This window comes from Leopardus geoffroyi, chromosome A2, assembly GCF_018350155.1.
Source record: "Leopardus geoffroyi isolate Oge1 chromosome A2, O.geoffroyi_Oge1_pat1.0, whole genome shotgun sequence".
NCBI classification, from domain to species: domain Eukaryota; kingdom Metazoa; phylum Chordata; class Mammalia; order Carnivora; family Felidae; genus Leopardus; species Leopardus geoffroyi.
The window spans coordinates 164,427,951-164,441,117 of record NC_059331.1 but is presented as its reverse complement, the minus strand read 5'-3'; the positions used below and the strand labels follow the sequence as shown (position 1 = coordinate 164,441,117).

The 13,167-nt window shown below is 38.7% G+C and overlaps 1 protein-coding gene and 1 long non-coding RNA gene across 2 annotated transcripts in view; one reads left to right on the top strand and one right to left on the bottom strand.

Moving 5' to 3' along the window:
* KMT2C (lysine methyltransferase 2C) overlaps nt 1-13,167 on the top strand; it is a 285,187-nt gene that overhangs the window by 162,467 nt on the left and 109,553 nt on the right. Inside the window, 4 exon segments of the mRNA XM_045496257.1 lie at nt 334-505; nt 2,453-2,567; nt 11,466-11,635; nt 12,093-12,244. Coding sequence (XP_045352213.1) covers nt 334-505; nt 2,453-2,567; nt 11,466-11,635; nt 12,093-12,244 — 609 coding nt within the window.
* LOC123607145 lies at nt 1,417-5,770 on the bottom strand. Its single transcript, XR_006716661.1, has 3 exons — nt 5,665-5,770; nt 1,575-1,754; nt 1,417-1,499 (listed from the first exon to the last, which is right to left on the bottom strand). It is a non-coding gene; the product is annotated as an uncharacterized LOC123607145 (long non-coding RNA).

The following is a 13,167-nucleotide window of genomic DNA, read 5'->3' as shown; positions in this document are numbered from 1 at the left end:
CAAGCATATGTTGAGAATTTAGTAGGTGTCCAGCATCGTCATTGGTACCAGGGATATAAAATTAGATAAGAACTGCTCTGGTCTCAGGTAGATGTAGGCACAAATAAACTACGTCAAAACTATATGATTAAATTTAATGTAATTAATTTTAGACTAAATACATTAGTGTTTTTACTGAGACCTTATTCTGATTGGATATCAGTTCAATGTGGATAACATCGAGTGTCTGAAAGGTTTACCATGCAAATTCCCTTCAAGTGATTTTTAAACTGTAAAGTCAGAAAAATATTAAACTCTTCTACAACAATTTCATTGTTTTACTGTTAATTATAGCAAAGGAAGATGCAAACTGTGCAGTGTGCGACAGCCCGGGAGACCTCTTAGATCAGTTCTTTTGTACTACTTGTGGTCAGCACTATCATGGAATGTGCCTGGATATAGCGGTTACTCCATTAAAACGTGCAGGTTGGCAATGTCCTGAGTGCAAAGTGTGCCAGAACTGCAAGTAAGTTTTAATTTCAACTCAAAGGTGTGTATTGAGTTTAAGAGAGACCCTATTATTAGGTGCTAAAGGTTTGTGTAATATGATAAAGGTTGTTCATACTGCAGCTATATTCATTCCCACTGACTTCATCATGTCTTTAAAAAATTACTAGATATTAACATTTATATTATTTTGAAACAAGTCTAAACAAAAACTAATTTTCATAATTTTAAATTCCTCTGGTTGCCTAAAAAACTCATTTAAATTTGCCAAACATTTTAAATGAATGATATTAACAATTTAAAAGAAGCATTAGAAAAACAAAGCAACTAATTTTGAGAGAGACTGGGGTGGAGACTTAATAGGAAAATAAACTTCTAATTGCAGAAAGTTATATGAGAGCGAGTGAAAGAATCAGTGATGTGTTTCAATTTCCATCCTAGGAAGAAGTATTTATACTAAGACTACTTAAAAAAAAAAAAAAAAAAAAGAAAAGAAAAGAAAAAAAGAAACCTGTATATATCTGAAGACAGTTACCTTCAGTAGACCCTGGTCACCATAATACTGAAGCACAGTTGCTGTATGGCATGTAAACATTTGGAATGGGATTATCTCTTCCTATTTGTTGTATTCCATCCTTTGGTTATTTCTCCAGTCTTTTTTGTGATTTTTTTTTTTTTTTCTCCTGCTACTAATTAGCATGATAATTTGGGGAAGTTATCTGCATCTATAGCAGTCTTCAAATTGTTTACAAGCCAAGGACTTTTGTAACAGGAGAAATTATGCCCACCACTGCCATGATCAGTCTGTTTTATTTCTAATTTAATTCGATAACAGTCAGCATCGATATCTTAAGTATGTGGAATGAATAGGACCATGTGCTTTTATATTTTGGTTAAAAATTAAAATATCAGCAAACATGTATTTGATACCTTGTTATCTGTGCCTAGTTTCTTGGGAAGGAATAAGAGAACTTGAAGAAAGATTGCTTTGCCTCGAAGATCTTTCCACATAGCTAAAGAGATAAAACATGCAATTTTATGTGTAGAATTTGTTAAAATGAATAAGAAGTAACTAGAGGCCAACTAACCCATCTTCCTGTTTACTTCTGTTTGTCCCCAGGTGTTACTCAGCGGCTCCTCTCTCCACTCTTCTTCTTGCATTCCCCAGTTTTTCTTTTCCCGTCCTCTTGAAGTAAATTCTTAGTCTCTGAGACTGGCTGATAGCCAGGAATCGAGGCAGAGCTCATGCTGTAGGGCAGGGGCCCGATCTTTGGGGCAGAAGAGCATTCAGGGAAAAGAGTTGAGGTTTTTTGACTACAATTCTTAATAATTTTGAAGAGATGATTCTTAACACCTGTTTATTTAGTACCAATGCTCAGTGGATATTCTAAGCTCTTCAACCAGAATTTATATTTAATTCTCAGTGTCTTTTGTTCACATTTTATACCTGAAACCAAGAGGACTCAAGTGAATTTTACTCAGGAGTCACACAACTAGTGGAACAGCAGTCTGAATACAAATATAGGTCTGATGCCAAATTCTATCCTCTTTTTATTATATGACAATGTCTTTCCGATTCATGATGCCAATGCTTGTTCCTTCCCGTGCAGCATCACCTGTCAGTTACAGCTCCTTCCCCTAGAAAGGGTGTTTACTGAGATGTTTAAAAAATAAAGGCCAGAGTCCTTCATGTTCCCTTAACCTTCCTTCTCTGCAGGAACCCTAACCTGGCTAAAGCAGGTTCACCACAGGTGAGCACTCAGTAAGGATAATCCTGTAGGGACCGTAGGAAGATGTCTGTTTCATCCTCCAGGGGGTTACCTCTATCATTCTCTGAGCATAGACGAAACAGACACTGAGGTATTTATGAACTGGGCAGGTCCTAGGACTGATTCTTTTCATGATTACTTATGTTATAAACATAAGTTTAAAGATAAGGCATCATTAATGCTATCTTATTTTTTAGACAATCGGGAGAAGATAGCAAGATGCTAGTGTGTGATACGTGTGACAAAGGGTATCATACTTTTTGTCTTCAACCAGTTATGAAATCAGTACCAACCAATGGCTGGAAATGCAAAGTAAGTTGTTTATGTTTTTAAGAAAAATATCATCATCTGTATGCTTTTCATATAGACCAGACAAATCGGATACCTATTCAAATCTATACATTATCATCAACTTTAAAAAAAACAACAACAGCTTTATGGATGTATAATTAATATTCAATAAACTGCACATATTTAAAGTCTGTAATTTAATTACTTTTCTATGGATATATGAAACCGTCATCACCTTCCAAGATAATGACCAGATTCATCACCCCTAAAAGTTTCATGGTGCTCCTTGGGAAACCCTCTTTTCCAGCTGTTCACCCTCCCCCGCCGCCCCTGTCTTCCAGGCACTGTGCTATCACTCACCATTGGTTAATTTGCATTTTCTAGAGTTTTATATAAATGATACCGTATAGTATATACTCTTGGTGGGGGGAGGGTCTAGCTTTTTAAACTCAGCAAGATTAATAGTTTGAGACTCACCCCCATTTTTTGTGCATGTCATTAGTGACTCCTTTTTATTGCCAGTTAGTGGACATATCATAAATTGTTTATCAGATCACTTGTTGGTGAACCTTTGGGTTGTTTACAATTTTAAGCTGTCATGAAAAATGCTGTTATGAACATGTTAACGTATGTATGGTGCTTCATGGCTTAGAAATTGGTTTTGAATGATTTATCTTTAATCTTTCCAGAAAACTATCTGAAATGTAGTAGCCCCGTATGAAGATACTGAAAACACAGAGCTGTAGTTTTAAAATTCAGTAACTTAAAATTCAGAGATAAAACACACATTTTGGTGATTGTGTAGTGATTTCATATGCACATCACATTTTTATGGGTGTAAGTACACTTGTATTAAATATTTGGAATCATATGATATATATTCATATATTGTCCCTCCCCTGTCGTAGTTTTAGTAAGTGATTATTAGATCTTTACTTTTTAGACGATATTTAACGTTTCTCTTGGTTTTGAGAGTCAGAGGAGGTCTTGTAGACATTGTTTCATTGCTGAAGACAGTAGTCTTTCTGCCTGGTTATGACAACTTTAAGATGCATTTTCAGTTTTTTTTTTCACTTTTTCCGGGTAGTCTTTTAGTCCGTGATTCTCCCTTCTTCCATCTGTTTTGTTATTTGCATCTTTATGACCCTGAGGTGTTCCATGTTGGTCTCTTTAAGCTTCCTGAGGAATTTACTGAGGCTCTGCCCTCTGCATCTCTAAACTCTGTGGGTTGGCTGGCAACTCTACCTACTGGGCAGAGTTAGTACACTACCAGGTAAACAACAAATTTTAGAAGTATTTGTCCACGGAAGCACAGAATATTTAAACGCTTCAAGTGAAACTAGAAGGATAGATCAAATTTATCTTTAAGTCTCAACTGACTGAATCTAACTTTGTTTTTTTTCCCGTTTGGAAGATATTTACCAACAGTATTTACTGTGACTTTTCTTTAGATATTCTCTAGGATGGCTCAATCATAAAAGTAGTTCATGTACTTCCTTTGAAATTCATATGGGTAAACTAATAAATTCCAGATGAGAGCTGGTGAGGACCTAGTGGTTAATTGTCCAAGTTTACTTATTTGTAGAAGCAGAATAGGGAATAAAACTCAGGTTTCCTGTCTTTTTTTTTTTTTTTTAATATGTTCATTTTGAGACAGAGAGAGAATCCCAAGCAGGCTCTGCACTGACAGTGCAATGTGGGGCTTGAACCCATAACCGTGAAATGACGACCTGAGCCGAAACCAAGAGTCGGATGCTCAACCGACTGAGCCACCCAGGTGCCTCTGAGGTTTCCTGTCTTCCCATGTTTTATCCCATATCCCATATATAATGCTGTCTCCCTATGCTGTCAGACTATACTTCCTTGAGGAGCAGGGCTTTTCTTTCTAGATTAATTAAGAAATATTCCTTATCTAATTTTCACTTGGTATGAGTGTGTAGATGCTAAGAAACTAGACTTTAGATCCATAGGCCATCTCTATACATCCCCCAGGTTGAGTTTTTATTATTATTATTATCTCAATTTTATAGAACAGACATGAAGCTAGGCGTAAACTTTCTTTTTATCTTCAATATGTACACTGCCTTTTAAAAAAACTAGTATAAAGTAAATATTTAATCTGACATACAATTTTGCTTTGAAACTAAATTGCCAGGATTGGGTTTAAAAGAAAGATATTTTCTCATGCTCAGTTCAGTGTGTAAGCTTTTCCTCTGGCTTTAATAACGTTGATACAGAGAATGCCTTTTGTATTTGTATAAAAATAGTATTGATAATGTCCTGACCATGTTTACTAGCTCAGAATAATCAGACCTTGAAGTGCCAACAAGCAGCCCTTCAACAGTAGATGTAATGAAGTGTCGGTGTAACTATAGCTTTTTGTTCATGAGTGCACCGTTGTGGTACAGTTGAAATCTGTACTAAATGGGGTATCAATCCAATTCTTTCTAAAATAGGGAACAGAAGTTCCTCATTTTAAGTTACTGGTGTGTTGTTTGCCCTTTAACTGTAGCCAGTCGATGTATATGCAGACAGGAACCCTCTCTGCTGGCTCTGTGGCGCCCTGTGCTGTCCGCACAGCTCATTCTTGCCATAATTGTACTGTGTAAAATCTTGCATCTTTCACACACTTTTGACGCACTTGATAAATACAAAAGCTAAATGCAGGTATTAAAATCTGCATTCTGCATTGTGTGACCCTAGGAGGTCAGTTAATTTTTTTTTTTTTGTTAGCATTTCTATGAAAAATTTCAAATTTTCAGAGAACAGCCCTCTAGGACTGCATCTGTGGTCTACCTGCACCCTCACTTTCTTGTCCCCTCGGCACAGAAACGCGCTCCCGTTACCCGAGCACGGCCCTTCCCTGGACCGCCAGGTTTGTCTCGACTTCAGCCTAGCCTCGTTCAGAGGGGCAGCGTGGGTGGGTGGTTGAACCGGCCCCGGAATCCGAGGGGAGGGGTCAGGCTCCAGGTGGAGGCTTCCTGGGCTGCTGGCCTGCAGGCTGTGAGGTAGAACCAGCCTGAGGCTGCCTCTAGAAGCTGGAAAGGTGTGCTGGCCCAGCAGGGGTGGGAGGTTGTTTGCGGTCTCAGGAAAGCCTTGGAAAGGGGAGCGAGCTCACCTGTAGGACCCCGAGGATTGGGTGAGGGGGTGGGGGAGCGCGGAGGGAGCCGAGCACCTGCGCCAAGGCCCCGCCCACCGCAGGTCTGGGCCACCTGGAACTTGCGGCCGTCTCCCGGTTCCAGGGCGGTGGGCGGTGAGTTCCGGGCCGCCGCCCGAGGGTGGGGATAGGAGGAGAGGGGCCTCTTCCCTGGGGACGGAGATCCTGCGGTAACTGCCCTCCGGTAACTACCCTCCCTCCGGTGTGGCTCCCGGAAGGCGGGGCCTGGGGGCCGACCAGGTGGGGCTGCAGTCGGCCTCTCTCGGCAATTCCGGTTCCTTCCTGTCTGCAGGGCCCGCGCTTTCCTGGGTTCGCGTGTTTTCTCGTCTTGATTATTGGGCCACAGAAAAAAACCTGCTGTCGGCAGATTTGTATGTTTATGCTTTCATCTTTACGTACCTTTACTTGCCTTTTTTGTTTTCCGAAATAGATAGTTGAATTCATAATTCGTTTTCTTTACTTTTCTAAGGAGAAAAAGTACATTTAAGACTATACATTTACCTTCGATTATAGCTTTGGCTGCACTCGAATTTGTTGTATTTGTTACTGTCTCTGTGTACATCTGAACTAATCACTGTATCTATTTTTAAGTCATACTTAAGCATGTAAATTTCTGCTCTAATTGTATTTGATCCAATAATTAACCGGTGTAGTTTTCTTTTTCACAAAGAGTGACTTTAAGGTGTAGTATTTGTGTTTATTAATTCATACAAAGCCCTTTTTGTTGTTTGACTAGTTGATTCCACAACATATCAGGATGTACATAAAATTGACCGCTGCAGTTTTTCTCATCAGTTTTTCTTTGTAGTTTACTTTTTCTTTTATAAACAAAACTAATATTTTGTCGTTGTTCTCTAGCAAGTGGGTCAGGTCAGTGTTGATATGTTGTGCTTTTTATCAGTGTAAAGCTACTCTGTTGTGTAATGCCTTTTTTTGGAGGAGGTGAATGCAAGGAACCAGCTACTTTTGTTTGCCTGGCCATATGGCCTTATAGGGCTTTAGTTTGCCAGTTGAATGTATCTTTTCACAGCTTTTTATTTTGTGTCATTTTAAAAGTATTCTTTGAAAGGTTTAATAGACTTAACTATTGAGATTAATGGTTGCTATTGAGATGCTTGGCTATTTTAAGACAAATTGGTTCTTTTGATTTCCTTTCTGTTTTTCTGTTCCTTTTATTTCCTGCAATAATTTGCAATTAAGAATCTTATTTTATGAATGCTGAGTTATAGATGTTGAAAGTATAAATGTTTCCTTCTCCCACTTATCACTGAAAATGAAGAAGTGAGAAATTTTCCTTCCTTTCCTTTCTTTGTCTTATATTAAGACTGTAAACGTTGTCACATTTCCCTTGCAAAAATGTCGTTTCTTTATAAATTCCAGTCTCATTTAGCTCCCAGTTGTTTGGATTCTTGGTTATGGAATAGTCATTTTTCTGAAATCCTGCATATCTGAAAGAGACAGTTGTTGCCTTTAGACTACCACAAGAAGTTGTTTTGGTATTACTTTGTTTTATAACTTTTTCTTTTTTATGTTGTGGAAACTTTTTCCCCCCCAGTTTGTGGTATCACAGAAGAAAACTTTTCCTTTTTTTTTTTCTTTTAAGACATTCACTTAGTTAAAATCCTTTTTTTACTAAGAGCTTTGGGATCTTCGTTTTTGTCAGTTACTTGGAATAAGTTGTTTTGAGACTGTATCTGATTGCGGTTCTACATTAATTAGTGTTACCTGGAACACGCTGACCACGGTCGGTCTCTAGTCTGGCCAAAGAAAAGGTCTAAGGAAGTGTTGGTTAACTTTGCCTTTTTTTTTTTTCTTTTTCTCTTTACATTTGCCATCTTTACGGTCTCTTAAATAATCTTCAGTAACATCTAGATAATTTTGTTTCCTTCTTAAAGTAAGGAAACATTATCATCTTTGCTGTGCTTTTCATTATCTTGGAAAATGTCTTCAGAAGTCTGGATGTATTTCTTGCCGCTGTTCTCTTTTATCTTTGTCTTGCTTGCTCTCTTCCCGATTTGCCGTCTATAATAGTCTGCCATGCTCTTTCACAGTGACTGAATCATGTATAATCTTGCTGAGGATACATAGTTTTGTTTTAATTCTGCTCTGTGGAGGTATTACAACGTGGGTAAAAGATGAGGCCGGGGAGTCAGCCCCACTCTTCTAGTGACTAAATACAGGATCTTTGGCAAAGTGTTTTACTTCCTTAAGCCAGTCTTTCTCCCCTAGAGAATGTGAATAGAACTTCCCTCACAGTGGTGTTGGACTTAGCGAGGCGATGCCTGTAAAGTGCCATGGAATGCCTGAATTAAGTACCCAAATAATCATCGTGGAGTTTTTCCACAGGAAGTCTTATCCACTGTGCAGCTTGAGAGAATGATCCTCTTTCTCAACTGTCAAATTTTTTCATAGATGTCTATAGTCTTTTGTCATAATTCATTCGTTTTTTTAACATCGGGCGGCCTGCTGTATGTCAGGCACTGTGCTGCAGGTTCGAGGTCTGCCTTTCGGGAGGGGGCAGCCTAGTGAGGCTGCTCCCGCTGAAGATGGGAGGCTCTGAAGACGGGGGTGGTCTTTTTAGGAACTTTATTGTATACCAGTCATTGTCGGGTAGGTTCTTTTTCTAGTTTCTCTGTCAGGAATGCTTGTGTGTTGACACGTCATGCATTTTTAAAAATTATTTTGAAATAATTTCAAACTTTAGAAGTTGGAAAAATAAAAACACCCATATGCCATTTCCCAAGATTCACCGTTGTTAGGATTTCAGTATCATTGTGCACCCTCTTTCTTTCTTCTCCTTCCCCCAACTCTTTTTTTTGCCCTGAACGGTTTGAGGGTTAAGTTCTATATACCGTGCCCCCTTTACCCTTAAACACTTCAGTGTGTATTTCCTCGCAGTAGGGATATTCTTACAGAATCACAGCACAGGCTACCGATTTCATATGTTTATATCAGTGTAAGTATTTTCATCTAATCTCTTATCCATATTTCAATTTTGTCACTTGATCTAACGTCCCATAGAGCATTCGCCCCCTCCCATGCAGGTTCCAATATCTGGTCTAGGGTGAGGTATTCTGTTTAGTTGTCTGTCTGACTCTTTTAATCTGGAAGTTTTCCTAAGCCCTTCTTTGTCTTTCCGATATTGACATTTTTGAAGAATAGAGTTCTTCCCCACATACCTGTTTTTGTTTTTTTTTTCCCTCCAAATAGAACTTGTCTCATTTTGCCTTTGTCTAATACTTCTTCATAATTAGATACTCACGTGTTCTTAGTCAGATGACTGTATAAGTGACGATGTGCCTTTCTCGGGGTATCCCTGCTAGAGGCACGTGGTGCTTATCTCACCCTCATAGGTGATGTGAATTCTGATAATTTGGTTAAGCTGCTGTCAAACTTCTTCACTGTTTGTTTTTTTTTCTCTCGATGTAATAAAACATATGAGAAGATAGTTAAGACCATGTGAATATCTTGCTCCCAAGAGCATTTTTGTGATATTTCCTCCAAGACCTTAGGAACCCTTGTTTGATGCATTTTTACCTGTTGGCTTTAAAGGGATGCTTTTGTAGCCCTAGCATTTCTTGGCATTTGCCAGTCAGCCCTCTGCATTCTACTATAAGCAAGAACTCTCCCTTTTATTACATGCCACAATTATTTGTTTATTGTCAACATTGAGAAATTTCCATTATTTTCAGTAATTTATAATTCTTTACCTAATTCATTTTACACTCAGATTGTCCCATATTTGCCCTTGGTGGCATCTTCAGGCTGGCTTCTATGGTTTTGTGACATGTCCTCACCATTTATTTGAATACTTCCATTACATTTTGGCATAACAAGATGTCCCAAGCTCATCGTACACCTTCCTGCTCCGCCCGGGGAATCAGCCCACTTTTCCACAAGTGGGTCCGGTTCCTTTGGTGGAAAGTGGGTGCGAGATGTGCTCATTGCTATGGGTGTGTTTGTTTCTTTGTCTTTTCAGCAGATGGGACAGGAAATACATCGTGTGTAAACACACACACATATGTATACAAATAAATGTGTCTGTACTCACATGTGTATAATTGATAGTTCTGAGTAGAACTTTTTATATAACTTTGACTTCTGAAAGTATGTTAATATCCTATATATTTTTAAAAAAATAGAAAAAGGGAATAAAATCTGTTACTGAGAGCAAGCCGAGGTAGGTTTGTTTATTTGAGCCGTTGAGTAAATGTGTTGGTGTTGTTGGGACGAGAGAAGGATACAGATACAAAATGAATGGGAGAAAGCAAGAATTCAGTGGGAGGGGTCAGAACTGGAGTCACTGGTGTAAATTCATTATTTATAAATTATGTACACGTGAATATGTTAATTCTTACCTCTTGAACCCAAAATTGTATATCCTACGTTGTTAAGTTCTTTTATTGAATTTATGATTGATTCTCTAGGATTTTCCAAGTGCTGTCTTGTCATCCAGGGATAGTTTTGTTTCTTATCCTGTTGTTTTCATTTGTTTCATGGTTTACATTGGCTTCAGAACCAGGTTAATTAGATAGTAGTGGAGGTAGGTGGCATCCTTGCTTTCTTCCTGACCTTGGTGGGAATGCCTCTAGGGTTCTCCACTTAACTAAAATGCTGGCTTTAGGATCGGGATATGTGTGTATATCACATTTAGAAAATACTCATCTGTTTTTATTTTTCTGAAGAGGTTTTTTTCTTCTCTCTTTCTCTCTTTTTTTTTTTTTTTAAGGCTTTACTTTTTTTCCAAAGGTTTTTTTCAGCATCTGTTGAAATGCAGTCATTTATTTTTTCTTTTCAGACCTAATAATATGTGAGATTTTATTAATAGATTTTCTAATATTTAACCATTCTTGCATATCTAGTATAATCTCCATTTGCTCATATTCAGGATTTTTGCCTCAATATTTATGAGCATATTTGTTTTAAAACTGTAAGACTTTAGCGAATTGGTGGTTCATGCTAGTTTCTCTTTTTTTGATCGGCAAATCTTTCATACGCAGCAGCTCAGAAAGTACAATTCCTTTTTTTCCTGGTGTCTTAGATTGAAAATTGGGGTGGATAACGAGAACTCACAATTTATCAGCTGTATGCCCAGGATTTTAAGACAAGTTGGCTAAAGGTGCAGGAGAGAGTTTGGCAGGCTTCTGGCAGGCCTTGCGCTCTGTAACCAGTCCTGCTTTGGTAAGGATAGGGCTTCCTGTTTGAAAATGTGAGAAGCCGTAATTGGATTTTGATGTGGAGAGATTACGTTCACACTTTCGGACTCCAGGTCATTTGGAGTGGGTCATGATAGTTCTTTCGTGCGAATTCTTGTTTTTAGTCCCTGAGCCACCGACAGGCAGATGAAGTACCGGTGTGTTTTCCCAGCACAGAGTCGAACACTTAGTTCACAGAAGCTGCCTCCTGATTCGGGGATAGGTTTTTTTTTTGTTTTTTTTTTTTGTTTTTTTTTGTTTTTTTTTTGTTTTGAAGTTTGGGTTGCTATGTTCTTGGTTTTCCTCCTTCCCTATTTATGCTTTCTTGGATGTCTCTAGCCCCTATTTATGTTTTCCTGGAGGTTTTAGTGCAAATTGAATGATGTCTCCTCAGATGTTCAAAAACACACTGCCTTTTCAAAAACATACATCCTAAACGAGTGTCAAGAAAATTAAAGCTTAATGTATAATGTACGAATGTTTCATTGATTTCAAAAAGGTTCGCACCAGAACTGCAATACAAATGCATAACAAACTGTTTTTGTTTTCATTTTTTCTGGTGTTTAGAATTGCAGAATATGTGTAGAGTGTGGCACACGGTCTAGTTCTCAGTGGCACCACAATTGCTTGGTATGTGACAGTTGTTACCAACAACAGGATAACTTATGTCCTTTCTGTGGGAAGTGCTACCATCCAGAATTGCAGAAAGACATGCTTCACTGTAATATGTGCAAGAGGTAAGAAGACACAGTTCTCCCACTGAAGTGTTTTGTCAGTTCTTCTATCCACGCGATCATTTGTGCTGTCATGTATCTTTGAGCTCCAAGCTTTTATCACTCCAGTAATCCTTTTAGTACTGAGTACTGTTAAAGATGAAATGAAATTACATATTTATGAGTCTGGAAGGCAGAAGGAAGGGAATGGGCGAAAGACCTGAAATGAGCATGGAGAGGGAAAAGTAAGGAGGAAATAGTTTAAAGATATGGAAGTAAAAACATGTGAACACCTTTGAAAGACATCTAAAAATGCCAGTTCCTTTTCTAGAACCTTCACCAGTTGCCAACCCCTACAACCTCTCTTCTATTACCCTTAACCCTTCCTATACCCGGTTTTCAGCAATTGCCTCTTTTTTTTCCAAGATAGTAACTTGTCTTTAAATTAGAAAATTTTATTTAAATATATTTATCACTGCAGATGGGTTCACTTAGAATGTGACAAACCAACAGATCACGAGCTGGAGTCTCAGTTCAAAGAAGAGTATATCTGCATGTATTGTAAACACTTAGCTGCTGAAATGGACCCCTTACAGCCAGGTGATGAAGTGGAGATGGCCGAAGTCACTACAGGTAAACTTGAGAATTTTTTGTTTCTTTTTTTTTTTTTTTTTTAATTTTTTTTTTTTCAACGTTTATTTATTTTTGGGACAGAGAGAGACAGAGCATGAACGGGGGAGGGGCAGAGAGAGAGGGAGACACAGAATCGGAAACAGGCTCCAGGCTCTGAGCCATCAGCCCAGAGCCCGACGCGGGGCTCGAACTCCCGGACCGCGAGATCGTGACCTGGCTGAAGTCGGACGCTTAACCGACTGCGCCACCCAGGCGCCCCAAGAATTTTTGTTTCTTTTAACGATACTGTGCCAACCAACCAGTCACTGATGCATTATTTTAGTAATGATGAGGGAATCCTGTGTATCAGATCCCATCTTATTCTTAATTTCTCAACCTTTAATTTAAATGTGCAGGTGATTTGGGTCATCTCTGAATCTGATGGCTGACAGCAAATCTAGCTATTTTCCAGCCCTTTTCCTAATAGTCGAATTCTAGGACCGGTGTGCCTTACTCCAGCTGTGCTCTTGGAGCCAACAGAAGTTGTCAGTGTTTGGCAATATGACCTAGTTCGTACTTTATAACCTGGGATTATTTCACTCCAAGGTTTAGTTTAGTGGTTTTTGTTTTTTGTTTTTTAAGTTTATATTTATTTTGAGAGATACAGAGCAAGCAGGGGAGGGGTAGAGAGACAGACAGACAGACAGGCAGAATCCTGAGCAGGCTCCGAGCTTTCAGCGCAGAGACCTATGTGGGGCTCGAACTCACGAACTGTGAGATCGTGACCTGAGCTGAAATGAAGAGTTGGACACTTAACCGATTGAGCCACCCAGGCACCCCACAAGTTTTAGTTTTGTAATGTCCTTCTTAAATGTTAATTCATACATTTTGATCCCCAGATCAAAATTATTGCTTAGGTAATTTTAGTAGTATACTGTTGTTGG